This window comes from Neurospora crassa, linkage group IV (genome assembly GCF_000182925.2).
Source record: "Neurospora crassa OR74A linkage group IV, whole genome shotgun sequence".
NCBI classification, from domain to species: Eukaryota; Fungi; Ascomycota; class Sordariomycetes; order Sordariales; family Sordariaceae; genus Neurospora; species Neurospora crassa.
In genome coordinates, this window is record NC_026504.1 from 4890313 (window position 1) to 4917134 (window position 26822).

Genomic DNA, 26822 nt, shown 5'->3' on the forward strand with positions numbered 1-26822 from the left:
GTGGTACGGTACGTTGTAGAATGCGCAGTGAAGGTGAGTGAAGCACAGCTATCCATACTGTTCAACGCTGACGAGATCGACCGTCACAGCAACCGTTGCCCGCATGGCTCGCAGTGCACGGGAACGAACACACAGGAACTTCAATTCCAGATTTTGTACACTAGGTACCTACGCTCGGCGAGATCGAAGCATCATAACCTGCAAAAGGGAAGTATGTACAAGCGTTTGCTTTATAAACCCTGGTGGGTATTTTTATTTTCCCCCATCCTCTTCTTAAAACTGAACCCAGTGAGTGAGTGGTACACATGCACAAGGATATATTCCAGAAGTTTATCAAGTTTGTCACATATTTCCAGCTAAGCGGTGAACGATGTCAGTGCTTGATGAACATACGTGTATTCTTACTACTTTGTTTCCCCCCCCCCCCCCCCCCCCTCCAACAAGTTGAGTGCCTTTCTGTAGTTAAACGAAAGAGAGATAAAACGGTTTTGTGATATGGGAATACATGAGGTAGCTTCATGTAACTAATCACATTCGATATCTCTACTTCTTCTTCTTCTTCTTCAACAGTCAATATACTACCACACCTTTCCTGTCTGACCGCACCACACCACACCACACCACACAACCACCTCAGAAGAAAAAAGACGGATGTTTGGCTCATATAGAAGGTAGTGTACCCAACAAGAACATCATGTATTATAGTTCTTCTCTTGGCGCACAAACAAAAAGTTCATCATGTAGAGGTAGTTAGTTCTCGGTCGAGATGCAAACCTACTATTACCATTCTATTCCAAAAAATTGGGGGACATTTGTTTCTTTAGTGATTGCCTTGTACTACATGTATGATTACAGTTTAGGAGATAATCAGCTAGTTAAGTAAGGATTCGTAGGTGGATTGAAGAAAAAAGATGGAAATCAAGGAGAGACTAAAGAGAAAGAGAGACTAGATTAGGACTAGAAAAAAAACAGGGAAAATGACGAGAAAAACAAAAAGAGGAAAAAGAAGAAGAAGAAGAGCACGGAAAATAACATGGAAGAAAGAAGATAAAGTTAAACGGAGGGAAAAGTTTAAGACAGGGAGAAAAGAGAGAGAGAAGGGAAGGGAGTGAAGAAGAAGAGAGATAAAGAGAGTAAAAGGCAAAAAAAAAGACCCTTTTGCGTTTGTTGACGTCAGCTCAGCTCGCTAAAGCCATGTCAATTGATACCGACTAGGAGGAGGACGACTCGCTGTTTCGATTCAACAATACCAAGATCGTTTACTAACAACACGTTGACAGGCAAGGTAGCAGGTACCAGTTTCAGTAACCCCCAAGAACGAGACAAGAAGAATGAATGACAAAGGAGCAAGCAACCAACACCATGCATCGATGTCTGCTATTCACCTAGTAATAGTACTACTCGCTAGGATAATATAACAAAACATGAGAATTTTGCTCTTCCTCCATTTATGACAATCACACATTCCCTCAGCGAGAGCGCATTCCTCACTCACCTCACCGAGCCACACCAAACCCAAATCAACCCAGTGATACCTTACCTCCTCACCGAGCTACACTAACCTATGCACAGTGACACGTAAAGACTTCAGATGCCGCTTAGTACTGTACTGATCCGGAAACACAACCCGATAATGTAACCATACTGACTTGTCGGAGATTATCAAATGTCATCATGACTTGCCCCTCCCACTCCCTCCTTTCATATGTAGATGCACATATAAGAACGAGAAGGTATCATTCACCACCACCACCACCACCACCGTCGTCTTTGTTTAGTTTACAATCAATCCCCGGTCTTGTGCTGGGCTTGCATGTCACCATTGCCGCAGCAGCAGCAGCAGCAAGAAGAAGTGCGTAGTCGGCCCGGTCCAGGGAGATCATAACAAATTAGCCAGGAAAGGTGGTGGGTGGAGGCTGAAACAACCCCCAACAAGACCCCGAAGCCGTGGTTTTGTAAGAGGATGAGTGAGTGGGTGGGCAGGGAAGATAAAGCCGGGAAACATCAACCAAGGACAATAAATGCACGCACGGTATGTGTACATGAAAAGTACAATATAATAGGGAATCAGAGGGTGCACTCATAATCAAGCCTATCGGTAGGCTCCATTTTACTTTTCCTATTGCTCCGTCTTCGACGCAACAGCAGTCGGAGGTGTTGCTGCTTCCACTTCTGGCAGCAGTGATACATCTCCCGCTGCAGCTTCCGGCGACTCTGATACTTCAGGTTCGGCAGCACTGCCATCGTCAACAACTTCAACGTCCACGGCATGTTGATCCTCAGGAATCTTGATCTCCAGGACATCAGAGTGCTCGTCCGGTGTTACGTCGTCAACGGTCACAGCGTCGGTGGTATTAGCAGCGGCAGCCTCGGTGTCATCAGGCTCTATCACCTCCGGTTCAACCTCCTTCACCCGCTCCGCCTCAGGTGTCGCCTCTGATTCGGCTTCGACTTCGGTGGCCTCGTCACCACCCTGCGGCTTCTCTTGGAAAGTAAAGGCATCCGACAGGTTAACCGCCAGGAAAGTCTTGGGCAGTTTTACTCTGGATGAGGACGATGAGTGTCAATTATAATCCTAGTACCATGGTAAATCAAGTTCAGGCGGGCAAATGACTTACTGGTGGAACTTCGCCCTCAACGTCTCAATAACCTTTATCCAGTCTGTATGAGCCGTTAAGCTCCTGCGCGGAGCACAGCCAATGCAATGCTTGCTGTCAAGCTGTACATCCAGCGGGTCAAAAACGTGACAGCCAGGGCTAATGGTAATCTTGATGCTGTAGTTAAAGGCAGGAATGCCATCCGCATCAGTTGGCGGGTCAGCTGGCATTTCGTACAGCTCGAACGAGATCTGCGAGAGGTAGTCGAGCTCAGGGATGGTAGCTCGCTTGATCTTGGTCTCTAGGCCGCCCTCCAAGATGCAGTTCAGGAGGGTGTAGATGTGCGACTCCTTGGTGAAGTATATGAAGGACTTGGCTTCATCCGAAGCCTGCATTTCCTCAAGGTCCTTGACAATCTCCTTCAACAGAGGGAGAGAGGTCAGGAGTCCAATTTCAAGCTAGGTAACATGTTAGTCATCTAATCCAGAATAGGAAGGCCATCTTTTTTTTTTTTTTTTTTTTTTTTTTTTTTCTTCAACACGGGACGCTTCTCACCTTTTCGCTGTCCGAGATGCCATACTCTTGTGGGCAAATAAAGTCAAAGAGGACCTTAGCAAGCTGGTACAGCTCCCGCAAAGGCTCAAAACGAGCATCTGTCTTGGCCTTGGTCTGGCTGTTGCCCCTGTGGAGGTGGAAGTACCTCTCCGGGAGCTCCGATTCCGGACCTGGCCCAGGTCTAAACCCGTGTAGGAACGACCGCCTGCGGAGGATACGCTTGACAGCCTTTGAGTCGATCTTTTCTGCCAATGAGCTCTCGGTAGGCTTGGAAGCTTCATTGTCGGTGCTCGAAACAGGGGACGGTGACTTTGCATCCTTGCTGCCATTAGGAGGGGCCAGGATTCCGTAGTCCTCCTCAAGCATAGTCTTTGGTGGAGTGAACACCCATTCGAGGAATTGACGGTTGTGGAGGGCATCGAACTTCATGGTATCGTAGAGTTCCGAAATCTTGCTAGGGTCAACCTTTTCGCCGTCGCAGAACTCGGCGAACAGCTTCTCCCAACGCTCCTTGAACAGCTCGGCGTCCTCACCACAGCACCATCTGGCCTGGATGCTGTTCACCGCGTTCACATGTGATGAGCCAAGTGACGACAGCGACGAGCTGGAAGTCTCACTGATCATCTCCATACTAGGGTTGTTGATCGCATTGAGAGAGTTCACAGCACCGCTGTAAAGCTTGGCGTAGTTGTGCTGCATGACCTTGCGGTGGAAGTTCATGAGCTGGACCACGCGTGTCTGTACCTCGGACGGCTCAGGCATGTTTTCAGGCCAGGCAAACTGGGGCGGCCGCTCATTGCCCTTCCGCAAAAGACCCTTCAACTTCTTCTTCACCTTATCCATCTCGTCCTTGGCAGCGTTCGAGTCGTCAAGAAGGTCCTTACGGATGGTGATAAAATCGGGAGGTAATTCCTTCTTCTTGCAGAAGCTAGCTGCCCAGATCTGAGCGCTGGTAACGACACGACGCTCGCTGCTGCTGAAGACGTGGACCTCCTCCAGGATATCACGGTTCATGAGACCAAGATCACTACGCATGCTCTCACCGAGTTCCTGTGCCTGGTAGCGGGCGGAGTGTGTCGGCTCGCCGCCCCATTTCACAATGAGCTGAAGCTTATCCAGCACCAAGCTCTCCTCGGCAGCAGTGAACTTGGACATGGTAACGCCTGACAAGGAATCGTGCCTCTTGACTGGCCTACGAGGCTTGGAGTTACCGTCCTTGTCGACACTGTCACCTTCACCGGGTGCAGCATCCTCCTTGGCCTCTTGGTCAGGCTTTTCGCCCTCCTTCTCTTTGTCTTCCTTCTTGGGCTTGTCTTTCTTCCTGAACATTGGCTTTATTTGGACCTTGGTACCAGCCCATCCGCCCTTCTTCACAAGGACGTTGCGGAGTGACTTGAGCTTGACGGGGTCTTCAATACCAGCCTTCAGGGCCACATCAACAGCATCAAGTACACTTGCCAGCGCCGGCTCACCAATCAGGAGCACTTCTTCTTGGTGACCCTTGAGTAGCTGAATGAAGGGATCTGTGTGGAACGTGAATTTGTACTTCTGCTTCGGCGTACGATCAGCGTGGCGGATGACAGATACCACACCCTTGAGCTTCCAGCTAGGCTTCGGGGGAGGCGGCGGCGGTGTCTCCTCATGCTCATGCTCCTGTTCAGCAATAGCGACAGAAGTGAGCGAAGGGGTAGTGGGCAGCGTTGATGGCGCTGTGGGTGGTGCACTCTCTCCGTACTGACTGTTGCGCGGGCTGCTCGGCTTGGTTGACAGCTTAGAGACAAGCGAGGTATCTGACTTGACGTGCGGTGGCGCATCGTGGTGTCTGGTGTTGTCCGACCTCTGCTTGTCCAAGCTCACCTTACCCTGGGCTGCCGCCAACGCGCTGAGTTCCTTCTCCTTGTTCATGAGAGCTGCGCGAGCGGCAAGAGGATCAGGCACCTCGGAGATGGCGGGAGACGGGCACGGCGAAGGTATTCCACCCCTGCGCTGCCTCTCGGCGATAAACATTTCCCTGAGGATTTTGGCGCACTGGTTGTAATAGTCCTCATTATCTTTGACGAAACTCCAGCCGTTCACGTCAATGACATAACTCTTGCCCCCCGCCCGCAATAAGTCGAAACCGCAAACGCGTTGTCCGAAGGCTGTGCTGATTTTGCTCGCAATTTCCTTTTCCTCGTCGCTCAAGGCTGTGACATAGCGGACCTCTTTTCCATGCGTGTTTCTTCGCACGACGCCGTCCACAACAGGGGACTTGCGAGTCTCAGCGTGGCAGTATGTTGGCCCAACAGTATACGCTTTCACGTCCTCGGCATTGTCGACCTGCATGAACTTTTCGTAAATGAAACTCTCGTCGGGCTGAGTGATGCACCTGGGCACGTTGAGATCCTCCACATATTCACTGCTCTTGTTGCCGATCTTGCGGAAAAGCTTCCTTGCACCACCGCCAGCGTAGGAAGGAAAGTAGATGATGATATTGTGGTCTTCACCGCTCGTAGGCTTCTCGACAAACGGCTTCTTGATGAGCGTTCCGTCGACAGAGAGAACATCGCCGTTTTCGAGGAGCTCGATCTTGCGCGGCGCGACCTGCTTGGCGTACTCTGGATCCGTATTAGTGGGCTCAAACTGTACACCGCTGACGTCCTTGATGAGCTTGCAAATTTCGGGGGTCAACAGGTGAGGGCCACCGTCCCGGTTCACTTCGATGCGCTGAGGGGTGGGGACATTGATGCGGTCCAAGAGGCGAAGGCAGAGGCGGCGGTCCCATAGTATCTTTTGCATAGGGACATCGTTAACGCAGAAGGGCTTGCGTGCCTTGACGTAGGCGATGGCCTTGTCAAGGGGGAAGCCGTCCGAGTAAAAGGAGATTAAATAGTCGCACATGGGCCAGTTTTCGACCTCTGCATCACCACCCAACAGTTAGTCATTGTTCCTCGTCCATGATGATGCGGCAACAGCGCAGGGTCGACGCACCTTCATCAAGAATCACTTTGTCGCCAAAGACACAAACATCAAATTCGCCGTTCTGAATCAAGCGGTTGAGGATATTCCTGCTGGGCTTGCTCCTCGCCTTCACGTCCAAGGCACACACACCGATAACACCGTAGGGCGCAGGCTTGTGCTCCTCCTTGGGAGGCCGGTGTTCATGGCCTGATACCACTCTTTCACCATTGGGACTCTGATTTCCGCTAGCAGCGGTACTACCACTGAACCTGCGCTTTGCCCTGCTCCTTGACCTGGGTGGAATTGCGCGCGGTGTGGGTGGTGCGGGTGGTGCGCCGTTAGCAACAGCCGTGTCCACAGGAGCAGGAACACCGTGGCCGTGGGCCTGCGAAGTATGGTGATGGTTTCCCCTGCTCTGGCCATCCTTGAGCAAGTCGCCCATCTGCTGAAAATGCGATTCCCGCGGCGAGAGCTGGTGGGTGCCTGGCGCGCCTTGGCTTCCCGTGGTAACGGTGGTTGTCGAGACGCTGGCTTCTGCAGTCTGGGCGGTGCTGGCAGGTGGGATGGCTCCCGATTTGGAGGGGGCGGAGGAAGACATCAAGCCTGATACCACTCGGGCAGGGCCGGTGGCGCCGCTGGTGCTGCCGCTCTCGGAACTGGGAACCCCACGGGCCGAAGCTAGAGAGTATATGGACGAAATACTCTTTCGCTTGTTGCTGTCTGACTGGCTGTACTCGAAGCCAAAGAAGGACGAGTTTCTGCGGCGGGAGTGGTAGGGGTATTCGCGTTGGGTGGGAGTAGTGGGATTCTGCAGAGCGGGATCGGGGAGTTGGCGTTGTTGTTGTTGTTGTGGTGGTGGTGGTTGAGGTGATTCGGCGTTCGTGTTACCGGTCCCGGGGCGTAGACGGGGAGTCTCCGAGTCTTCGATCGTAGCTGAACCGGACGGAATTAGTGATGACGGTAGTGGAGCAAGAATGATTATGACTCTGACCTTGATTCTGGCCGTTATCGCCGGCGGCCAAGGCGAAATCTCGGGGAGAAAACAGGGGTGGGACCGCCGAGGCGCTGCCAAAGCTGCCGGGCACATGTACTCCACCACCCAAGTCCGAGTATCCTTGGCTGTTATTTGCGTCGCTCCAGGCGTCCGAGATGAAGGAGCGGAACGAATTGGACGATTCGCGGCGGCTGTGCGAGAGCGAGGCGCGCGGGCTCTTTGCTAATGACGACGATGCTTGTGGCAGGGCGACGGGAGGGGGCATCGACACATTGGCGCGATCAGCATGAACAGATTGGCTGCCAGGCTCAGAGTACCTGCTCTTTCGGCTAGCTATGCTGTTGGTAAAGGAAGAGGCGAGACTGTGTCGTCGTTTGGATTTTCCGGTACTTGTGATGCCGCTGTCACTGGTGATGGGGATGGCGCCAGGGACTGCGATGCTCGACGACGGTGTGCCTGCCATGTCTTCGGCTTCTTCTACAGGCACGTCCAAGCCGCCGGTTGCTGCTTCTGATGTCGCGACAGGAGTGTCTGGGTCTTGGTCCGGATGAGTGGAAGAGGAAGCTTCGGAGGCGGAGGACGGCACGCTGTCGGCGGACACTGGCGTACGATCGAGGGAGGTGGGTTCGAGGTGTGCTTCCATGGCTCCTGCGGGAAGCTGCAGGTGTGCAGCCTATGGATTTATATATCGTCGGCGATAGCAGTGGCAGTGGTGATGATCGGCTAGACTATTGTGATGCCGCCCAATGGACTCGATGTTGGGCGTCGCTTGGATTGGGAGAAAACGGGGAACTGCACTTCTTATTTGGTGGATGTCTAGACTAGACTGGACAGCTCCTCAAAGCAAATAAAGGATAAAAGAAAAAGGAAAGAAGATAGAGGTTAGAGCGATTGGGCCCCAATGGCTTTCAAGGTCCCAACTGAACTAAGCAATTGATAACCGCAAGTGTTTCGACGACGGGAGATGGGGATGTCAATCTGTCTTTGATCCTTTTCTTCTTCCCTTTTCCCCCTCCCTCTAGCTCCAGATGGATGTTTCAGTTGTCATCCAAGCACAGCTCATAAGAACAACATGTAATCATCAAGAAAGCCATTGGTACACAACTGGACAAAGGTGGATAGCTTTGTGGCGACACGAGCAGAGACAACAGCTAGGTAGGTAGCCCAAGTTGGGATGATGCCCAAGCGTTGTTTGCGCGGGGAGGGAGAAAGGAAAAAAAAAAAAAAAAAAAAAAAAAAAAAAAAAAAAAAAAAAAGAAAGAAAGCAAGAGGGAAAGGCGGCATGTGGGCAATTTCCATAAACGGACCCGGTAGTACCTACTAGTCCCAATTCTGAACGTCTACGTGTAAGTGCATCTGGATCCCACCATTAGTTCATTCCCTTACACCGGAGTTTTGGTAGCTCATGGCAGAAAGGCTGGCACTTTCTCGGGTACTACATGGCCATCAACCGAATGAATGGTCGTTAGAATACACTTTTCATGCTACCTTTGGAAACTAGACTAACTCTCAGGCAATTTTGCATGGAGAAATTCCCAGGTAACTCTGGCTGATGTCTTTTCGACTTTTTTTTTTACCATCCCTCTCGAAATTCTGTGATGGCCTTTCCTGACTAAAGCGAGCCGTGTTGGACTGTCTAATTCGGTTATATTTACAGCCACTTCGTCGTCATAACTGGAGGTCCAGTCTCTTTCGTCATTGGCGTGCTTGGATAGACACAGGAAAAAAAAAACCTCTCTAGTGATCGACAATGATGGACACCAAAGAGCCCATTGCGCGTTGACTACTGGTACCAGAAGGTGGGTGTCATGCCAAACTAAACCCTTGCTGGCGCCCTATGATATACTGCGATAGCCGCAGAGAAAATCCAGAAGAACGCTGAAGGTGGGTGTCATTGCGAACCGTATGCCGTGGTACCTCTATGGGTGGACGACCTGAGGTGGGTTCGATGGACGGGATGATGACGCCGCAGGCAACCTAGCATTTCGACGCTGAAGCGGACAGGGGATGGTGATGCTGTGCTGTGCTGTGCTGTGCTGTGTTTCACAAGCAAGAGCTTTTTCGCCCAGTTGGCGGGGCAGATGGAGGTGTGGGGTTTACTGCAGTTTGGAACACAGTCTCGACTTCTGCGATGATGGGAAACGGTAATCCCGGTAACTGAAAGGCTGCAAAATGCGGCCGGGATCGCAGGAGGTTCCTACTATGCAGTACACAGATACACAGTGCTGGATTTAAGCTCTGTGGGTCCTAGCCAGACGGTGGTCCCACATGCGTCCAGCTTTCATGCTACCCCACATGGCGAGGCAGACCAATCACATGAAGCTCCCACTTGCCTGCCCCAACCGACCCCAAACTGTGGCTGAAAATTTCTGGTCCACCGCGACAAGGCTACTATTATCGAAATCTTCAAACTGCGACTTTCAACAAGGCTTTGCAACTGAAAGGCATTCGCAGACATCGTGGTAGTTGGCAGCATATGCCACTCGACGACATGATGCCGCATTCCGATCGCGAAATCACATCCGCCAAGCGGCAGAAGCTCAATGCCTCTGTCGTCAAGTCCAAGGCGCCTCAGAAGAAGAAGAAGGGTTCCTCCATCTTTGCTCCCTTCAGAGTACGTCCCTAATAGCCGGTCGCATGAAGTCCTCAAACTAACACCAAACTCACCACTCATAGACTGTAGGCTTGGTATCTCCAACAAGCGTCCCCTTTACCTCCATCCCTCTCGGCAAGACCACCTTCCAGATCACTACCTCGGTCGGCCGCTCCCTCCAGACCTATGACCTAAAGAGAGGTCTCAATCTCGTCTTCGTTACCCGCCCCCAGACTCCCGCCGACATTACCGCCACATATGCTTGGAAGGAAAAGGTATTCGCCGCTTGGGGTAACCCTCAAAATGGCGAGGCCCAAGGTATCTGGGTTTATCAGCGCGGAAAGAAGGTAGCCGAGCTTGAGCTGCCCGCCGACCTCAACCAGCCCATCAAGCAGATCCTCATCTTCGGTTCCTGGATTGTTGCATGCGCCCAAACCCGCCTCGAAGTATGGAAGTCGGCCACCCTCGAACACTACACGACCATCTTTTCCGTTGCCGCAAAGAAGGGCGACAACGAGCTCACTGGTGGCGTAGTCAACATGCCTACCTTCCTCAACAAGATCTTGGTCGGTCGCAAGGACGGTTGGGTAGAGATCTGGAACGTCAGCACCGGCAAGCTCATCTACACCATCCTTCCGCCCTCTCCCGACGCTGGATCTGTCACCTGTATGGAGCCTACCCCGGCACTTTCGCTTCTCGCCATCGCCTACTCGAACGGCCCTCTCGTCATCCACAACGTCCTTACCGACAAGGCCTCCCTCAAGTTGATGGCCGGATCCGAACACGCCCCCGTTACAAGCATCTCCTTCCGAACCGACGGTCAGGGTGCTGGTCAAGATGGTACAAAAGATGGCGTCATGGCTACCGCCACAAGCATTGGTGGAGATGTCACATTCTGGGATCTCAACAAGGGCGGCAGAGTGATGGGTGTACTCCGGAGCGCCCATAATCCCCCATCACACACCGACAAGACTGTGCGCGGAGGCATCAGCAAGGTTGAGTTCCTCCCAGGACAGCCCGTTATCATGACCAGTGGTTTGGACAACTCGCTCAAGTCCTGGATCTTCGACGAATCGCCCTTCTCGCCCGTCCCCCGTATCCTTCACATGCGCAGCGGCCATGCCGCCCCCGTCAACTGCCTGCAATTCTTGCCAACCGATTTCGATGGCGCCGAGGCCGGCAACAAGTGGCTTCTCAGTGGTGGCAAGGACAGGAGTCTGTGGGGCTGGAGTTTGCGCCGCGATGGCCAGAGCTCTGAGCTCAGTCAGGGTGCTCTTCGCAAAAAGGCCAAGAAGGTGGGTATTCTTGCTAATACCGCCCTCGGCGGCCACGGCCCGACTACATCTTTGGACGACCTCAAGGCTCCCGAAATCACATGCATCGCCTCCTCGCTCAACCGCGATGGCGGCATGGGCGCTATGCCCGGTAGGCAGGTCATCTGGGACAAGGGCAATGACAAGAGCAAGCCGACCAAGTCCGAGCTCGCTGCTATGACCGGCTGGGAAAGCGTAGTAACAGCTCATAAGAACGACCCCTGGGCTCGCACCTGGTTCTGGGGCCGCAAGCGTGCTGGTAGGTGGGCGTTCAAGACCGGAGATGGCGAAAATGTTTCTACCGTGGCTATCAGCCCTTGCGGCAGTTTCGCTCTTGTTGGCTCCGTTGGTGGTAGCTTAGACATGTTCAACCTCCAATCCGGCCGTCACAAGCAACGCTTCCCCTCCCGACTCACTCCCGCCCAGATGCGCCAGTTGAAGATGCAGCAACTTAAGGCTCTCGACAAGGTGAGCCAGCTCGAGAAGCGCGCCTCCTCCAAGACCTCCTTTGCCCCCGGCTCGGGCAAGCACACCAAGTCCGTAACCGGCATCGTGGTCGACCCGCTAAACCGCTTCGTGATTTCCTGCTCTCTCGACGGCACCGTCAAGTTCTGGGACTTTGTCACGGGCAACCTAGTCGACGAGATTGACTGGGCGCCCATGGTGCAGATCACGGGCTGTCGCTACCACGCCGGCAACGATCTCATCGCTTTCGCGTGCGACGACAATTCGATCCGCGTTGTCGACATCGAGACCAAGCAGACCATCAGAGAGTTCTGGGGCTGCCGCGACACCATTAACGACTTCACCTTCTCCAACGACGGCCGGTGGATCGTGGCCGCCTCGCAGGACCGCGTCGTCCGCGTCTGGGACCTGCCGACGGCTCACCTCATCGACGCCTTCCGGCTCGAGAAACCCTGCACCGCCATCGCCTTTTCCAACACGGGCGAATACCTCGCCGGCGCCACCGAGGGCGAGCTGGGCGTGCACATCTGGACCAACAGAACGCTGTTCAGACACGTGCCGACCAGACAAATATCCGAGAAAGACATTGCCGAAATCTCGGCCGGACCTACCAGCTCAGGCGAGGGCGGTCAAGGTCTCATCGAGGCGGCCTTTGAGGATGAACAGGAGGACGAAGAAGATGAGGGCGTGTCTGCGCCGGTCCTCGATCAGCTCAGCGCCGACATGGTGACGCTCAGTCTGGTGCCCAAAAGCAGGTGGCAGACGCTGCTGCACATTGACCTGATCAAGCAGCGCAACAAGCCCAAGGAGCCGCCCAAGGCGCCTGAGAAGGCGCCCTTCTTTTTGCCTTCGCTCCGGGATGGGACGACGAACCCACTGCTGTTGACGGAGGGCGAAAAGAAGGATGAGGAGGAGAGCCGAATTTCGAAATTGACGCAACTCGAGACGACAAGGACGTATCAGACGTTTACGGCAAAGTTGTTGGAGGGTGCCGAGACGGGTGATTGTAAGGTTTTTTTTTTTTTTTTTTTTTTTTTTTTTTTTTTTTTTTTTTTTTTTTTTTTTTTCCCTTTCTTTTATTACTTCCCTTTTTTCATCCGGTTTATTTTACTAACCATCACCGTTTGATAGACACCCCCTTCATCACCCACCTCAAATCCCTCTCCCCCTCCACCGCCGATCTCGAACTCCGCTCCCTTTCCATCGGCGGCCTTGATCCGGAGTCTTCTGAAGATAGCAACGAACTCCTCCACTTCATCCGCGCCATGACGCAACGCCTCGCCCAACGCCGCGACTACGAGCTCACGCAAGCGTGGATGACGGTCTTTTTGCGACTGCACTTTGACGTGATTATGGAGAGCGAGACGCTGCTGAAGGAGTTGGGCAAGTGGAAGGAGCAGCAGGAAAGGGAAAAGAAGCGGTTGGATGATTTGGTGGGCTACTGTGGTGGTGTGGTTGGGTTCTTGAGGAGTCCTAGGACATAACCATAGACATGGGTCCAGCTTAGTCTAGATGAGGGATGGGAAAGGAGGGAAGGAAAAGGGAAGGGAAAGGGAAAGGGGAAGGGAAAGGGAAGGCTTGCATGATGGCTACCTATGAGCGAGTGAGTAGCTGTAAAAGTCGGTTGGGATTGTGGAACATATGATATGAGCGAATCCGATCTATTTTTGATAGTATTTACATTATGGGTCTTTTTTTTTTTTTTTTTTTCTTTTAAACAACTAGCCCATGTTTATCTCTTATTTGCTAGGATGGATGGATGGATGGCTGGATGAATGGGAAAAATTGGGATAGATAAAAAGTGTTATCGACGTATACCTAACCAATACCAGTACATCTATCTCTCTTGTCATGTCACGTCAACTGAATCTACTATGGTACTTCCTAACTTCCTCGTCTGAATTTGTAAAACGGTTCGGTTCCCTATGAAAGGTATGGTACCTAGATAAACGCATTGCGCGATTAGAATTGTTATGTATATATTGTTGTTGTTGTTATTCATTATAAAGCTGAGTGAGTGGTTAGGTCTGTCTGTCTGTCTGTTTGTACGAGTCCCACCACCGATGTTTCGATATCAAACCAGATGAAATACACGTATCGGGATGGTTACCGACTGGATGCAAGACATTTATTGCGCTTGATGAAGTAAGTAACTTAAGTAAGATACTCTCGTCGATCGAGTTATCGATCGGCTATGAGTTACGTTAGATACTTACGTGGTGCTTGGTAAATGGTAGTACGGCTGGGTCCCTTTTTTTTTTTTTTTTTTTTTTCCTCATTTCAGGTAGTCAATAAATAACAGAAGTTTCTCATCCTCCCTCGTTTTGTCTCAATTATCTCGAGACCTTCTGGAGGTCGTTGTCTCTATGTTTTCAGTTTTGCCGACCGTCACCAGAACCGACCGCGTAACATCGGATAGGTAGTTTGTGGTATCACGGGATGATGCCAGGCAAAGTTAGGAAATAATTCAACGACAGTATAAGACATAGACTATGCTAGAAATGCTAAATACGCAAATTCAAAGATAAATTGCTGTTACTATAGCTGCCAATCAGTGTGTCTGTGATTTGTTTTGATTTATATGTATGGGGGGAAAACTTATTATGACTTCGAGTTCAGTAGTGCGTGATGACTTGTAATAAAGACAAAATTTCTCCCACCACCCAGCATCATCATCACCCCACCTCTCACAGAAGCTCCCTTCACTTCCACCCACTTCCTTCTTCCGTCGCTGACCCCTCTTATGACAACCAAGCAAACACGCAAAATACTTACACACAAAAGAAGGAGAGAGAGAACGTTGGGGCAAAGAAGAACAGCTGCATGCAGCAGCTGTAACTTCAAAGAACCTGATCTTTTCTCAATGCCCGCAGCCTTCTCACCTTGCAATTACCACTCGCCAAAACACCAAATACACTACCGATTCCACTGAATCGCTCGACTCTCCTTGCCTCAGTTATGGACAGACTCTCCTCAGAGTTCAGCGTCGTCAATGGCCCATCACCGGTCGATGAGGAATCCTAATCCTAGTTCCCTCCCTCCCAGCCGACCCAGCTCCTGGGCATGACTCTCCAAATCTTGACCTCACCACTCCTCAGATCATCAAGCTTGAAGCTCTCGACCTTGACCTTCTTGCTCTCTCTACCCTGCTCCCACACTCTGACCTTCTTCTTGGTGCCATCCCACTCGGCCACGATACCGACGTGGTCTGGCTTACCAACCTCCATGGTATACTTGGCATGCATGGCGCCGTGCTTGCCCTGGAACTTGGCGTTTCTGACGGAGATGATGTCGCCGGGGCGGATCTCGTCGTTCTGAGTAGTGCTCGCGTTGGCCAGGTTGGAGTACACCAGGGCGCCATAGGCGCGCGTGCCGACGGGCAGGAGGGCGTCCTTGAAGGGACGGAGGAGCTCGTAGATCAGTGCTTGGGGAGTACCGTCACCGACGACGGTTTCCTTCTTACCGGACACGGCCTCGCTGATAGCCCGTCCGAAGCGCTCGTAGCTCTGCTCAAGCTGGTCTTGACGCAGGGTGCGGGGAGGGGGTTCGTGGCGCTGCTCAAGTTCGACGTCGGACGGGTCTTGAGAGTTGAAGCGAACGGTGATCACGGTCTGGGAGTAATCCTGGAACAAGACGTAGATGTCCCGGGTGACAATAGTCTTACCAGAGTGGGGGTCAGACGCGGTAGACTCCTCAGACTCAAAGAGGATGTCCTTGCGTCCGTGAAGAGGTGGGGGGAGGCTCTTGGGCTGTAGCCACCAAGTCGACTGGCTGGCCAGGTCGATGTCGTTAGCAACGAAGCCTGATTCCATTGATGGCCGCGTCAAATCTACAGACCGCCGCAAATTTGAACGCGAGGTATCCATCGACTGCCGGGTCGACGGGCGGCCACTACCGGGCGGCGCCAGGGGAGGAGCCCTTGGATTTTGAGGGGTCCCGTGGAAAGGGGTCTCAGGAGAGTATGGCTCAGACGGAGGCGAATTAGGCAAAGGGAAGGACGGTATCGACGATGATCCGTGAGTCGGCGAAGAATAGTTGTAAGGGTCGAAGTCTCCTTCCCCGTATCGAGGCATCTCTTGCGTCGGAGGAGGCGGAGGGGCCGCGCGTGGCACGTCGACAGACTTGCGGCTTTCTAGTGGAGACATGAGTGGAACAGGAGGGGGACCGGCTCTCGGTGGTGATGTCGGGGGAAGAGGAGGTGGGCGGGACATGGGCGAGCGTGGCGACGCGGGCCCGTCAAAACTCGTATCACGTTGATGAGACTTCAGCGCATCCTTATGAGGAACAGAGGAAGCAATGTCCGTATCGTAATCCCCTTCGTACTCGGTAATCTCTTCTTCCACTTCTTCATTGTCATGCCCCCTTCCAGGAGACAAATGCTGGCGTTGATGGAAAGTATCCGTAGTCGGTGTTCTTGGTGGCGCTGCCGGGGGAGGCGGAGGAGGAGCCCGGCTCACCGGGACCATACCGGGAATCGGAGGAGGCAAGCGACTTTCACGCTGGGCTGACGGTGAAGCAGGGGGCAGCGGAGGGGACCGGGGTGATGCCTCGTAGTACGACTGGCGTCTGCCGTGTGAGGCACCAGGCGAGGTTGGGGGTGACACCGGGGGAGGAGGCATCTGCGGTGTCGGCGGAGCAAGAGCCGGAAGGGGCGGCGGCGGAGCCCGAGCTGTATGCGATGTCTCAGCAACGCGCGGAGTATCAGACTCCTCCTGGGGCCTTTCCGAAAGCTCGTCATCCGATGCAGAGCCTTCACTGGGCGAATTTGTGGCCGATGCAGTCGGGGGCGGGGGAGGCGGACGGGCTGAACTCAAGTTAGTAAGTCATTTACAGTTATCATCACCGGAGAACTTTACCTTCGGTAGGAACGGGGGGAGGAGCCGGTCTTCCACCAGGAACAGGAGGCGGTACCCCGGGGTCCCTCGAAGGCACTATCATTCGAGTTAGTATCGTGGCGGCAAAGGCTGCCAAGTGTCTCTGAGACTTACAAGACGGAGGAGGTGCCTGATACGGTGTTGGCGCCTCACTTTCCTCTTCTTCCTCTTCCTCCTCTTCAGACACCGGCTGTTCCGGTTCGGCCTGCTGAGGAGGACGAGTGGGCGGCGGTGGCGCATGCGAGGGCGAACGGGGCTCCTCGACTTCGGGGGAACGCACGGGTTCCGGTGCCCGGGACATACCAGGGAGAGCCATCATGGTTGGAATAGGAGGCGCACGCTGGACCGGGGAAGTGGGCTGTTCTTCAGATTCCTCCACCTTCTCAGGAACAGGCTTCTTCTTCTTGGGCAGCATAGGAGGCGGGCCGCCGAAGAGGGAGATGCCAGGCATTCCGGGCAAACCCATGCCGCCAGACATCTTGGCCATTCTAGCACGCAATTCCTCCCTACGCCGGATCTCCGGGTCAACCTCTTCTTCTTCCTCTTCTTCTTCTTCCTCCTCCTCGTCTTCTTCGTCCTCTTCCTGCGCAAGCTTGGCATCTTCCTGCTTGGCGGCAGTAGCAACATGCTTGTGCTCTTCAACCTCCTCCTTTTCAGTCAGATCTTCTTGCCCCTCCGTTGTCTCACCGGCGCCAGACAAGTCGGCCTCGTTGCCATCATTGGGCTCGACACCAAAGTTCGACTTGCGCCTGGGCGCTGGCGCGCGTGGGTGGAGGGCCTCATCCACCGACTTTCTTACAGTTTCTTCGGTGTCCTGTCTTTCGAGGGGTACCGCGGCGGATTCGGCCTCCTCGGCGGCTTCGTGGGTCTCAACCTTTTTCTTGACGGGCTTCTTGGGCTTTTCCTTCTTGGCCTCATGTCGAGCAGCCGTCTCCATCTGCTGCTTCTGCAGGAGGGCCAGGCGCTCCTTGAGACTCAGCGGCTTCGGCTGTTCCTCCTCACCTTCTCCCTCGTTCGAGGCCGAGGCAGAGGCAGGGACGAGACCTGCTTTGGCAGCATTCTCTTGGGCTTGAGCCTCTTGTTCCCTGATCTCCGGATCTTCGTCACGGCGATAGATCTTGGCAACGGGGGCTTGCTGGGGAGGAGGAATGTAAGCGTTCCTACTGGGAGGAGGCGCAACAAAGGGCTTCTTGATGAAGTTGGCGCCAGAGCTCAGACCGGTAGGCTTAAAGGGGGCAGGGGGAGGGGCCGCAGCTTTGTTGAAGGCAGCAATGCGATCCTTGAAGCTCGAGGGTTTCTCTGCGACGGGGGGAGGGCCGCTGGGCTTGGATGGCTGCTGCTGCTGTTGTTGTTGTTGTTGTTGTTGTGTAGGGGCGGGCTTGGGAGGTGGAGACGTCACTCTCGGGGCTTCGGCAGGCGGCGGAACTGCCTGCGGAACTGGCGGCGGAGGGGCAGATGCCTGCGGGGGCGGCGCGGGCTTGGGGACCGGGGGTTCGGCAGCTGGTACAGGTACAGGCGGAGGGGCGGAAGCAACAGGAGGAGGTGATGGCGAGCGCACGGGTTCAGGAGCAGGCGCAGGCTCCGGGGAGACTGCTTGCTCGGGAGCGGCGACATGCTCAGGCTCCTGCTTGGCAGCACGGGTTGGTCTTGTTGGGCGGGGCGGAGCTTGGGGTTCGTAGCGTTCGACGAAGTTGCGAGGGAAGATGCCCTCTTGCTTGACACCGGCCTCGTCGACGTATTCTCCGCCATACCAATCGGCGTCCTCCTCATCGGTCACGGTGATGATCTGACCGGCGGGGAAGTTGAGATCGTCCTCGTGGCCCGAGGCGTACTCGAAGATGGCCTTGACTTTGAACAAAGACATGATGATTCTGCAGTTGGGAAATCAACCCAAGCGGTCGGAGTGTCGTTTGTGTCGAAGTCAAGGTAAGATCGGAAGGGAGTTGCGTGAGTGGGTGCGGGGCGGTCCCTGCGCAGGAGGCAGCAGCAGCAGCAGCAGCAGCAGCAGCAGCAGCAGCAGCAGGAGAGGAATGTATGAAGCTGCAAACAGCGTCAGGTAGCACGAGTATTAGTCAAGTTGGTGGGAGCAAAACGGGATGGTAGATGTTAGATGATGTAAGAGTTGTCTTGTTGAAGCGCGGATGGACGGCGACAAAGCGAAGCCCATGTGTTGGATGGAGATTCGGTTGCCGGAGACCCGCCACTTTTGATGAAGAAGCTTGGAGTGGAAGTTGAAGAGAGAATCGGGGATGGTTTCGGAGTCTTGTTGCAGTGAATCAGGCCCTGAACGGGAGCGGGATAGGTGACGCGGGGGGGAAGAAGCACCTCCCTCACCTCGAGCGGAAGCAGCAGTGACAGACAGCACAAGTGGCAGCATGCCCGACGGGGGGGAGCACCGGCACCTCTCTCGCTGGGTTGGACAGTGCTACTACAGTACCTAGACGTACCTAGGTAGGTTATAGCCACAACTGCAGATCGACTGGACCGTCCCTGCTGTCGCACTGGGGGGGCAGCATCAAGTGTGTTCCAGGTTTCCCGGCACTTCAACAGTGTTACTGCGCTGCCATGTTTACTACGCTACCTACTTTCGTCCGTCTTCTTCTCTTCGATGGTCACCCAAAGTCATATGAGCCCCTCTCGTATAAGAGATCTTGATGAGATGCTCCAAGGTTTCTCTGCTTTGCGGTCTTGTGACCGAGGATGCAATGCCGCAATGTGTTCAACGTACTTGGACAGTCAAGGTGAGATAGGATAGGCTGATCTCACTACCTCAACACAGCCGCTCCAGCTTCTTCGACGTCAGCACTTGTTAGTGTACACTACTGACTATCCAAGTACAGTATGGGGCAATTTATGCACACTTTAACTCGACACTACAGTAGTGTACATCCTCTTTCAATTACCCCCGACATTGCGGGAAAGGAATGGATGTGTTGAGGCCGAGCATGATGAACCAAGTAGTATAGAAACAGGAGGTTCGAGATGCACACATGGGATGCACATTAGTACGGAAAGAGCTGGGATCATGGCTTAGACCAATGCGATGGATGATGCAACCTGTATCAATAATCTATGTTTTCCCGTTGTTAGCGTTCATTTCTTTGCTGTGTAACATGTGAACCCCCCAAAGAGGGAGATGAAACCGCAGGCCATGTGCTTAGTTCCAAACATCACTTTTCATCTTGTCAATGCCGGGAAACACAGGCAATGCTTGAGCTTCCCCATCGTCCATCATCTTCGTGAAGCCACCGTATCCTTCTTCATGGGAGAACAAGAGAGCACTGCCCTCCCCGATGCTAGGTAGGCATGAGACATGGGTTGCTCCGCCTTTTCTGAGCTCTTCTGTGGAGGCAGCTCAAGATTACGCGTGGGGCTCATTTAGGTACTTACCTTACCGACCTTTACTGTATTGCCTGCCGGGACATGACCTTTGTGTGATTTATCTTATCGGCCATTCCATCACCGCATGGAAGCTTTTGGATGTTTTCAAACAAAACTAACGACTTGAACATTGCCTCACAGGACCATCAGCAACAACGAAACAGCTTCGTTGCGACCGAAGCCATAAAAACTCTCCACCGACCTCCCAACCCGTTTCAAACCTTGCCGACGCCATCCAGTAAATATCACACCACCTAAACACCAACCCAAAATGTCATCCACCAGCCCACCAGTCTCCAAACCACCAAAATCCATCCTTAAAAAACCCACCCACCCTACAACCGGCTTCTCCCAACTACCCTCACCTACCATCGAACCCTCCAACCAGCAACAGCAACAGCAGCAGCGCGACTTCATCTCCCCCGGCGGCCCCCTCCCCATCTCCTTCCCCGACCTATCTTCCCTCCCCACCGAACAGCGGCTCGCCCACGAACAAGCCCTCCTCCTCCAACGTCTATCCCAAACCGAGCTCAAGCCCGCCATCCCCCTCGAAACCATCGAGCTCCTCTCCTCCTCCTTCCCCACCCAGCGCACGACACCTCCCGCCTTACACCCTCTCAACCACCAGCCCCTGAGCGCCGCCAACCCTCACCCCGAGGACGCCCGTCAGTTTCTCAAATTGGTCGCCGACTTCACGCCGCGGGAGTATCTGGAGCTCATCGAGGAGCGCAACTGTCTGGGTGCGTGTGGGTACGTGCTCTGTCCGCGGAAGAGGAGGCAGTATGAGGGGGAGTACAAGATCATTATGCGGACGGGCAACATTGCCAAGACGGAGGACTTGAACAAGTGGTGCTCGGATGCGTGTGCGGTCCGGGCGCTGTATGTGAAAGTGCAGTTGGATAATCCGAGTTATATGACGGATTTGGAGACGGGGAAGCGGGTGGTTAAAGTTGAGTTGAGGGAGGAGGAGGAGGAGAAGAAGAAGAAGAAGAAGCCATCGTCTGGAGAGGAAGAGAAGGCCAAGGACAAGGCAACGACAAGTATCAAAGAAGCGGAGGACAAAGTCGCTGCTGACCTGGCGAGATTGGATCTTAACAGGAAGGCCGAGATTTCGGACAAGGCTGCGCAGATGCAGAGGGATGCTGACGCTTTGGCGGTTGAGAGAGGCCAGGGCAGCGGGAAGCTGGATAGGCTGCTAGCCGGTCAAGGTGTGGAAGTTACGATCCGGGAGAAGCCAACGACAGGTCCGGCAAAAGCACCGGATCACGCTAAGGCGTCTTCTACGTCCCGGAAGAAGAACCCGCAGGATGCCCATCGTATGGTTGAAGGCCACAAGCCTAGGTTCGGCACTGATATCAGGAGCCAGGAAGCTGCAAAGAACGATGGTAGCGAGAGCGAAAGTGAAGATACCGATGAGGACGATGATGATATTAATGACTATCTGTCGGGACGCATGCAAATATCCATGTAGTCCAGGCAAGACAGTATTTACGCTAGATTGTAGAACTTGCGCAGAACCTGGACAGACATAGCATTTACAGATGACCAATCTTGAAAGATACCCACCTTGAGTCTATTACAGAGTTCGTTGGGCCAACCAAGAACGTCAAGCCTACGTAGTTTTATATACCCAGACGGGCGTTTAATGGCTGTCCAAGTCCCGGACATAGACAAGCTGCGAGTTAGCATATCACCAGAACTGGGAGGTTCCTTGATGGCGTTTGACCCAAAAACCGGGGCGGAAGCAAACTCCCCTCCTGGCACTTGTGCCGAACCACACCATCCAAGTCCCAACCCTGCCCCTCAACACAGTCACCATAGAGCATATATGGCACCACAATCCCATACGAGGACGGGAAGAGAATTGGCAATCAAGCATCGTCTCCGGCATTACACCAAGAGAGTCAGCGACACCTTTTGTGGGCAAACAGATCGCATTTGGTTTCGCAGATGTGACCTAATGATGCTCTCATGCTACCCTGTTCCAGATAGACACCGAACACCAACCCAGGTAGGACCGACACCACCGTAGTGCATGATCCAACGCCCGATTTCCCATTATTGTTTTGGTTATCGTCGACCGGGCGACATTTAGTCGCGGCGGGGACGGTCGCCGAAGCGGCGGCCGCGCTCGACAGGCTGGGCCTGGGTGACGGGGATGACGTTGACGGGGATGGAGTCGAACTGTTCGAAGGTAAGTTAGACAAAATGAAATCCTTACCATGGCTTCATGCGCGCCAGAAAACCAGTGATGGTTGGGTGTGATAGTGAAGGAAACTTACGCCGAGGTGCTTGAGGAGGTCCTTGGTCTCGGTGTCGACGTCGAGCTGACCGCTCTCGGAGTTCTGGGTGAAGTCGAGAGCAGAGACCTCGGGAACGTACTGGTCCTTGCGCTCACGCTCCTCCTCCTGCAGCTTGAAGGAGATACCGCGGACGGGGCCACGCTGGATACGCTTCATCAAGTGGGTGGTGTAGCCGGCAATCTATTGGTGTCAAACATGTTAGATCCCCCTTCTGTCTGTCCTTCCGCCCGGGTCCATATATAAACCCTCTCCCGGTTCGTGACAAAAACGCACCTTGTTGCGGAGGCGCTTGGAGGCAATGATGGCGATCTCATCGCAGATGCGCTTGTTGGTCTCGAAGTCGAGGGTCAACTTGGGGTAGTACCGCTCAATGATGACCTTGGCGGACTTCTTGACAGTCTTGGTACGAACGCGACCCATTTTGCCGGCTTTGCTGCTGCTTTGCTGCTGAAGGAGGGGAGTTGACGGGTTACGTTGTCAAGGACAAGAAGACGTGAACAAACACCAAGTCGAACTTTTTTGGTCTGGCAATATCCGGCGGGTTGTGGGGTCAGTGCACGCCCAGCTGAGGTTTGGCGTTAGGGCACGTACTGAGCCTCATGTGGCTGAGGAGTGTCGTGGCTGAGTGGTCATGGTCCGCTCGGCACGTGACCCCCATTGTTTACACTCAGTGTTGCCCCTGAACCGATCGAACGCTTACAGTACAAAGGCAGTGACACTCACTTACCCTTAAACAACTACTCAGCTCTCGATCGCCAAGATTTCAAGAATGTCAACGCATCTCATCGCAGGAGGTCTTTATGAACCGGTCTATATTTACAGCTTAGATTGTTACAATGGACTGTCTGTTTTATGACTGATTTGCGAGCGGTGATAAGTATGACCATCAGCTATCCACACCTACACGGCCTGCAAAGATCCCAATCGCGTCCCTCCAGTCTTCTTGCCAGATTTTGGGTATCTCATTGACTGCTCGCCGCGAAGCATTCGTGTTCCCACTTCTGCCTATCGGCCGGTTTACCGTAAACCATACCCAGACGAGCCCGACATGGTAGGTGATGAGGGCGAGTCAGAGTTCTCGTACCTGCCCCTCAGCCTTGCAGCAGTCATAGGGATCTTCTTGAAGGTCTTTTCCTGGCGCTTGGGGGCAGACCCGAAGATGGGCTCACGGGCGTCGCCAATCAATTCTTTGGCGATGAGAACATCCGTCGCCTTGGCATCACTAACAGTCAGCTGTACGCGGCCAGTCGAGTCGACCGTCGCCTTGTCAACGTTGACCCAGAGCTTGGCACCGCCCTCAATGCTGGGATCGAATTTGTCCATAACAGAGTTGCCCCTCAGGTTGCTGTGGCTTGTGCCAAGTGGTCCATCGGCGACGAAGCCAGCAACACCAATCTTGGCATCGTTTCCAAGACCTCCCCTGCGCGGCTTGAGCACTCTAGCCTGGACGGGCGGGTGGCTCTTCTGCGGACCGTAGATCGGGTGGTTGTTGAGGTAGGCCGCAGTACGGAGGTATGAGATACCGGCCGAGGGGTGGGTGATGGGAGGACCGCGTCCACCGTACGGGCTGTCGGTTGCGCGCAGGTTGACCAGCAAGGAGTGCTGGCGCGCTTCAGCAGCCTGAGGAGGCTTGAGTGGTGCGAGATCCAAGAACTGGCCGACCAAATCGTAGAGCACCTGGTTATCGTTGCGCAGGCGGCGCAGGTACTCGGTCACCTCGTCGTCCGTGATAGACTCCGGCTTGAACGGCTCTTGTGTCTCCGCAACCGCGTCACCCCTCAAAGCAGCCGTCTCCTGAAGCTCCCTGTTCGCGGCCTCTGTCTTCTGAGCCGCAATCTTCTTCTGGATGAATTTGCGGAACTCGGCGCGCTTGGGTCTGACGGTCTTGGCGAGGTACTCCTTGAACTCGCCGGGGGTCATGCCGGCCAGCCAAGGACCGCTGAACTTCCACCTCTTTTCGGCTTCTTGGATTTGCTCGTCGGGGCTGAAGGCAGTCACATCGGTGTCGGCCTCGAAGACGGACCGCTGGACGGGGCGGAAAAGTCGGGAGGGATCGCTGATTTCGGACGGTGTGCTGATCGGGATGTTCAGGGCTTGGAACTTCTTGAGCGTAAGGCCGTGTTGGGTGCCAGAGGTGAAGTCGGTAATTTGTTCGAGCGAGTCCATCTCCTTGACCTTGACCATGGGATACGTGGTGCCGGTAGTTGACTTGAGGGGGAGCGGGCGCTTCAGACCCCAGTCCCCACGAGAGCGGGAGGATTCAAAGGTGGTAAGGACCTGGTGAGTTGGGTATGCTTCGGTGGCCGAGGCTCTCTCGCTAATCATCTGAAGCTTGTTGCCGGGCGGAGGGGGAATCACCGGAGGCAGCGAAAACATGCGCGAGGTACGGAGGAGCGCGCCTCCGGGCGACACACCCCGGGAGAAAGCCATCGTGTATTCGAGGTGCCGTCGAGATGCCGGTGGCTTCGGTTGGCGGGCGTCGAGGTTCGGCGCGGCTCGTGGGGATGTTGATCGCCGTGATGGAGGACTTGAAGTCCGCGAAAATTCAAAGCTCGGACGTTTCTGTTGCTGTCGCACACGCATATTGGCGCATTGGCGCATTGGCCAGGCGGGCCGGGTTGCTGGGCCGGTACGAGCGGGGCCGTAGGTACACAGGATACACTAGAGGCCAAGCCATCACCATACACAGCCCTAACCCTGAATCTTGAAAGCACATACAACAGTACTTCAGTTGTACGCTCAGCCAGCAGGTAACTACACATGCACATTTGCTTGTAGACATTCACTCGTAATGCGGGCAAACAACAAGATGGAAAGTGTGGGGAGTTTGAACCAAGCTCCAAGCGGCCTCAGCTTTCAAATAAGTCAATACCTACGTTCTTTAGAGCGTTTACAGCCCACGACGGGTAGCTCTTCCTATCTGGGTACAGGTTGTTGAAGAACTCCTTCACAAAGGCCGGGAACTTGTCGGCAATGATGGCGTCCCTGGCACCCCCCATGAGATGCAGCTGATACCACACGTTGTGTATGGTCAGCAGATGTGCTGCCACCGTCTCCTTGGCCGAATTGTGGTGTACAAAGGCCCTTGTGACGCCAATGGCTCCCTCTTGGTCGATAGGCCTGCAGCATGGGCACCCACAACCGTCCTCGATTGGGCCAAAGTCCTTGGCATATTGTTCCTTCTTCATGTTGAGCACACCGTGCTTTGTGATGGCATTGCCAAACCGCGCCGTACGTGTGGGCCAGACGCAATCGAACATATCGGCTCCCAAAGCAACGCTGACGACCAGGTCTTCGGGGTAGCCAATACCCATAACATAGCGAGGCTTCAAGTCGGGAAGAAGCTCTGTGCATGTAGCCACAACGTTGCAGAAATCATCCTTGGCCTCACCACCACTGAGACCTCCGATGGCGATGCCTGGGGTGTCGCGAGCCACCATCTCACGGCAGCATTCCCTGCGCATCTCTAGGTCCAAACCACCCTGAATAATACAAAACAGATTCTGGCGGTCCGGGTTCTTGTGGGCCTTTATGCAGCGATCCAGCCAGCGTACACTGCGCTCCATGGCCTCGCGCATACGGGCCTTGTCCGGGTGGGTGGTCACCAAGACGTCATCAAGCTGCATCATGATGTCGGATCCAATCGAGTTTTGAAGGCTCATTGAGTGTTCGGGGGTGAGGAGCATGGGCGATCCATCGTGGGGAGAGAGGAAGCGAACTCCTTCTTCGGTAACCTTGGCGAGCTTAAGGAGAGATACCATTTGGAAACTGGAAGAGAAGCCAGGTCAGCGGTGCGCCGGCATTCGTATGCATTGGTTATGACAAGGGCGCATACCCTCCACTATCCGTCAACAGGTTATGCTTCCAGCCCTGAAGTTTGTGAGCGCCGCCAACGGCATCAAGGACCTCTTGGCCAGGCTTCAATCCTAGATGGTAAGTGTTGTTGAGACAAAGGCGGCATCCTGTAGCCTCAAGCTGCTCCGGGGTGATGCCCTTGAGGGAAGCCTGAGTAGCCACGGGCATGAAGATGGGGAGGTTGACCGGTCCATGAGGAAGAGTCAGGATGGAAGCGCGAGCCCTAGTTGTCTAGGTTCAACGCGTTTGTTAACGTTAGTGACGGGCATCCATTGCGGTCCGTTTGGCGATTGCGAAAGCTTTGCGATGGGTGCAAAACCGGATCCAGATCTCACTTATACGGACGGAACTTGATATCCAGCTGCTGTATGGAGACCTGATTCCCAGCCTTCGGATTCCAGAAGAATAGACAATCTTCCACTTACGGAGCATTTGGCGACCAGCTCAAAAGTGAGCGCAGCCGAAGAAGCCTTGTTTGAAGCCATCCTTTGGACAATCGACATTCTCCGCAGCGAGGAGGAGAGACCAAAAATCAGGCAACTCAGGTCCCTCACGAAGTGAACGCAGAGATGGAACAGTTTGGGGCCTGCACGCATGCACATCAAACAATTGGAGAAAAAACATGGACCCTCAGCTCGGCCCCACACTTGACAAGTCGACCCGTCGATGTTGAAGCATGCGCCCGGGCTTCCTTCCCTTGGCGGGCCTGGCGGGCCTGGCGGGTTGGCGGGGCATCTGCAAGACACTTCAGCTCCGTTCAGGGTCCAGGCCTGCCCGCTCTACCCGATCCCAGCGCTGATTCTGCGCTAAAGGAGAGTGCTCCACCTTCCGATTTTGCGACGTAGGCATCACGCCCGGGCGGGAAGGTGCTCGGAATCTGGGACCAGAGTCTAGCCCCTAGACATTTCCTACCTCTATCCATCATCATATTATCTCGTGAAAGTGCAAACAA

The 26822-nt window shown here is 54.1% G+C and overlaps 7 protein-coding genes across 9 annotated transcripts; 2 read left to right on the forward strand and 5 right to left on the reverse strand.

The window, feature by feature from the left end:
* Positions 1-1301: 1301 nt before the first annotated feature.
* Positions 1302-8030, reverse strand: NCU07010. Of its 2 annotated transcripts, XM_011395913.1 has the most exons (5): positions 7084-8030; positions 6123-7025; positions 3153-6049; positions 2619-3055; positions 1302-2543 (listed from the first exon to the last, which is right to left on the reverse strand). In XM_011395913.1, the coding sequence occupies exons 1-5, from the start codon at positions 7727-7729 to the stop codon at positions 2120-2122; spliced, it is 5307 nt and encodes a 1768-aa protein (XP_011394215.1). In that variant the 5' UTR covers positions 7730-8030; the 3' UTR covers positions 1302-2119. The 2 variants fall into 2 exon arrangements, with proteins under 2 accessions (XP_011394215.1, XP_011394216.1); XM_011395914.1 differs by having other exon boundaries at positions 6123-8030.
* A 1468-nt stretch (positions 8031-9498) lies between these two features.
* NCU07011 (WD repeat containing protein 36) lies at positions 9499-13299 on the forward strand. The gene is made up of 3 exons (XM_956739.3): positions 9499-9700; positions 9763-12463; positions 12589-13299. Exons 1-3 carry the CDS (start codon positions 9563-9565, stop codon positions 12939-12941), a joined length of 3192 nt encoding a protein of 1063 aa, XP_961832.2. The 5' UTR covers positions 9499-9562; the 3' UTR covers positions 12942-13299.
* A 630-nt stretch (positions 13300-13929) lies between these two features.
* On the reverse strand, positions 13930-18671 carry NCU07012 (hypothetical protein). Its single transcript, XM_956740.3, has 3 exons — positions 16446-18671; positions 16314-16388; positions 13930-16261 (listed from the first exon to the last, which is right to left on the reverse strand). The coding sequence occupies exons 1-3, from the start codon at positions 18193-18195 to the stop codon at positions 14484-14486; spliced, it is 3603 nt and encodes a 1200-aa protein (XP_961833.1). The 5' UTR covers positions 18196-18671; the 3' UTR covers positions 13930-14483.
* Positions 18672-19983: 1312 nt separating this feature from the next.
* NCU07013 (hypothetical protein) lies at positions 19984-21183 on the forward strand (the record flags this gene model as incomplete). Its single annotated transcript, XM_956741.2, has 2 exons — positions 19984-20004; positions 20107-21183. The coding sequence occupies 2 exons, from the start codon at positions 19984-19986 to the stop codon at positions 21181-21183; spliced, it is 1098 nt and encodes a 365-aa protein (XP_961834.2).
* On the reverse strand, positions 20169-22548 carry crp-3 (cytoplasmic ribosomal protein-3). Its single transcript, XM_956742.3, has 3 exons — positions 22289-22548; positions 21995-22195; positions 20169-21896 (listed from the first exon to the last, which is right to left on the reverse strand). Exons 1-3 carry the CDS (start codon positions 22433-22435, stop codon positions 21804-21806), a joined length of 441 nt encoding a protein of 146 aa, XP_961835.1. The 5' UTR covers positions 22436-22548; the 3' UTR covers positions 20169-21803.
* A 199-nt stretch (positions 22549-22747) lies between these two features.
* On the reverse strand, positions 22748-24570 carry NCU11345 (hypothetical protein). Its single transcript, XM_001728098.2, has one exon. The coding sequence runs from the start codon at positions 24443-24445 to the stop codon at positions 23033-23035; it is 1413 nt and encodes a 470-aa protein (XP_001728150.1). The 5' UTR covers positions 24446-24570; the 3' UTR covers positions 22748-23032.
* A 240-nt stretch (positions 24571-24810) lies between these two features.
* On the reverse strand, positions 24811-26491 carry NCU07015 (the record flags this gene model as incomplete). Of its 2 annotated transcripts, XM_011395915.1 has the most annotated exons (3): positions 24811-25783; positions 25851-26101; positions 26296-26466. In XM_011395915.1, 3 exons carry the CDS (start codon positions 26464-26466, stop codon positions 24865-24867), a joined length of 1341 nt encoding a protein of 446 aa, XP_011394217.1. In that variant the 3' UTR covers positions 24811-24864. The 2 variants fall into 2 exon arrangements, with proteins under 2 accessions (XP_011394217.1, XP_011394218.1); XM_011395916.1 differs by having other exon boundaries at positions 25851-26491.
* Positions 26492-26822: the final 331 nt, after the last annotated feature.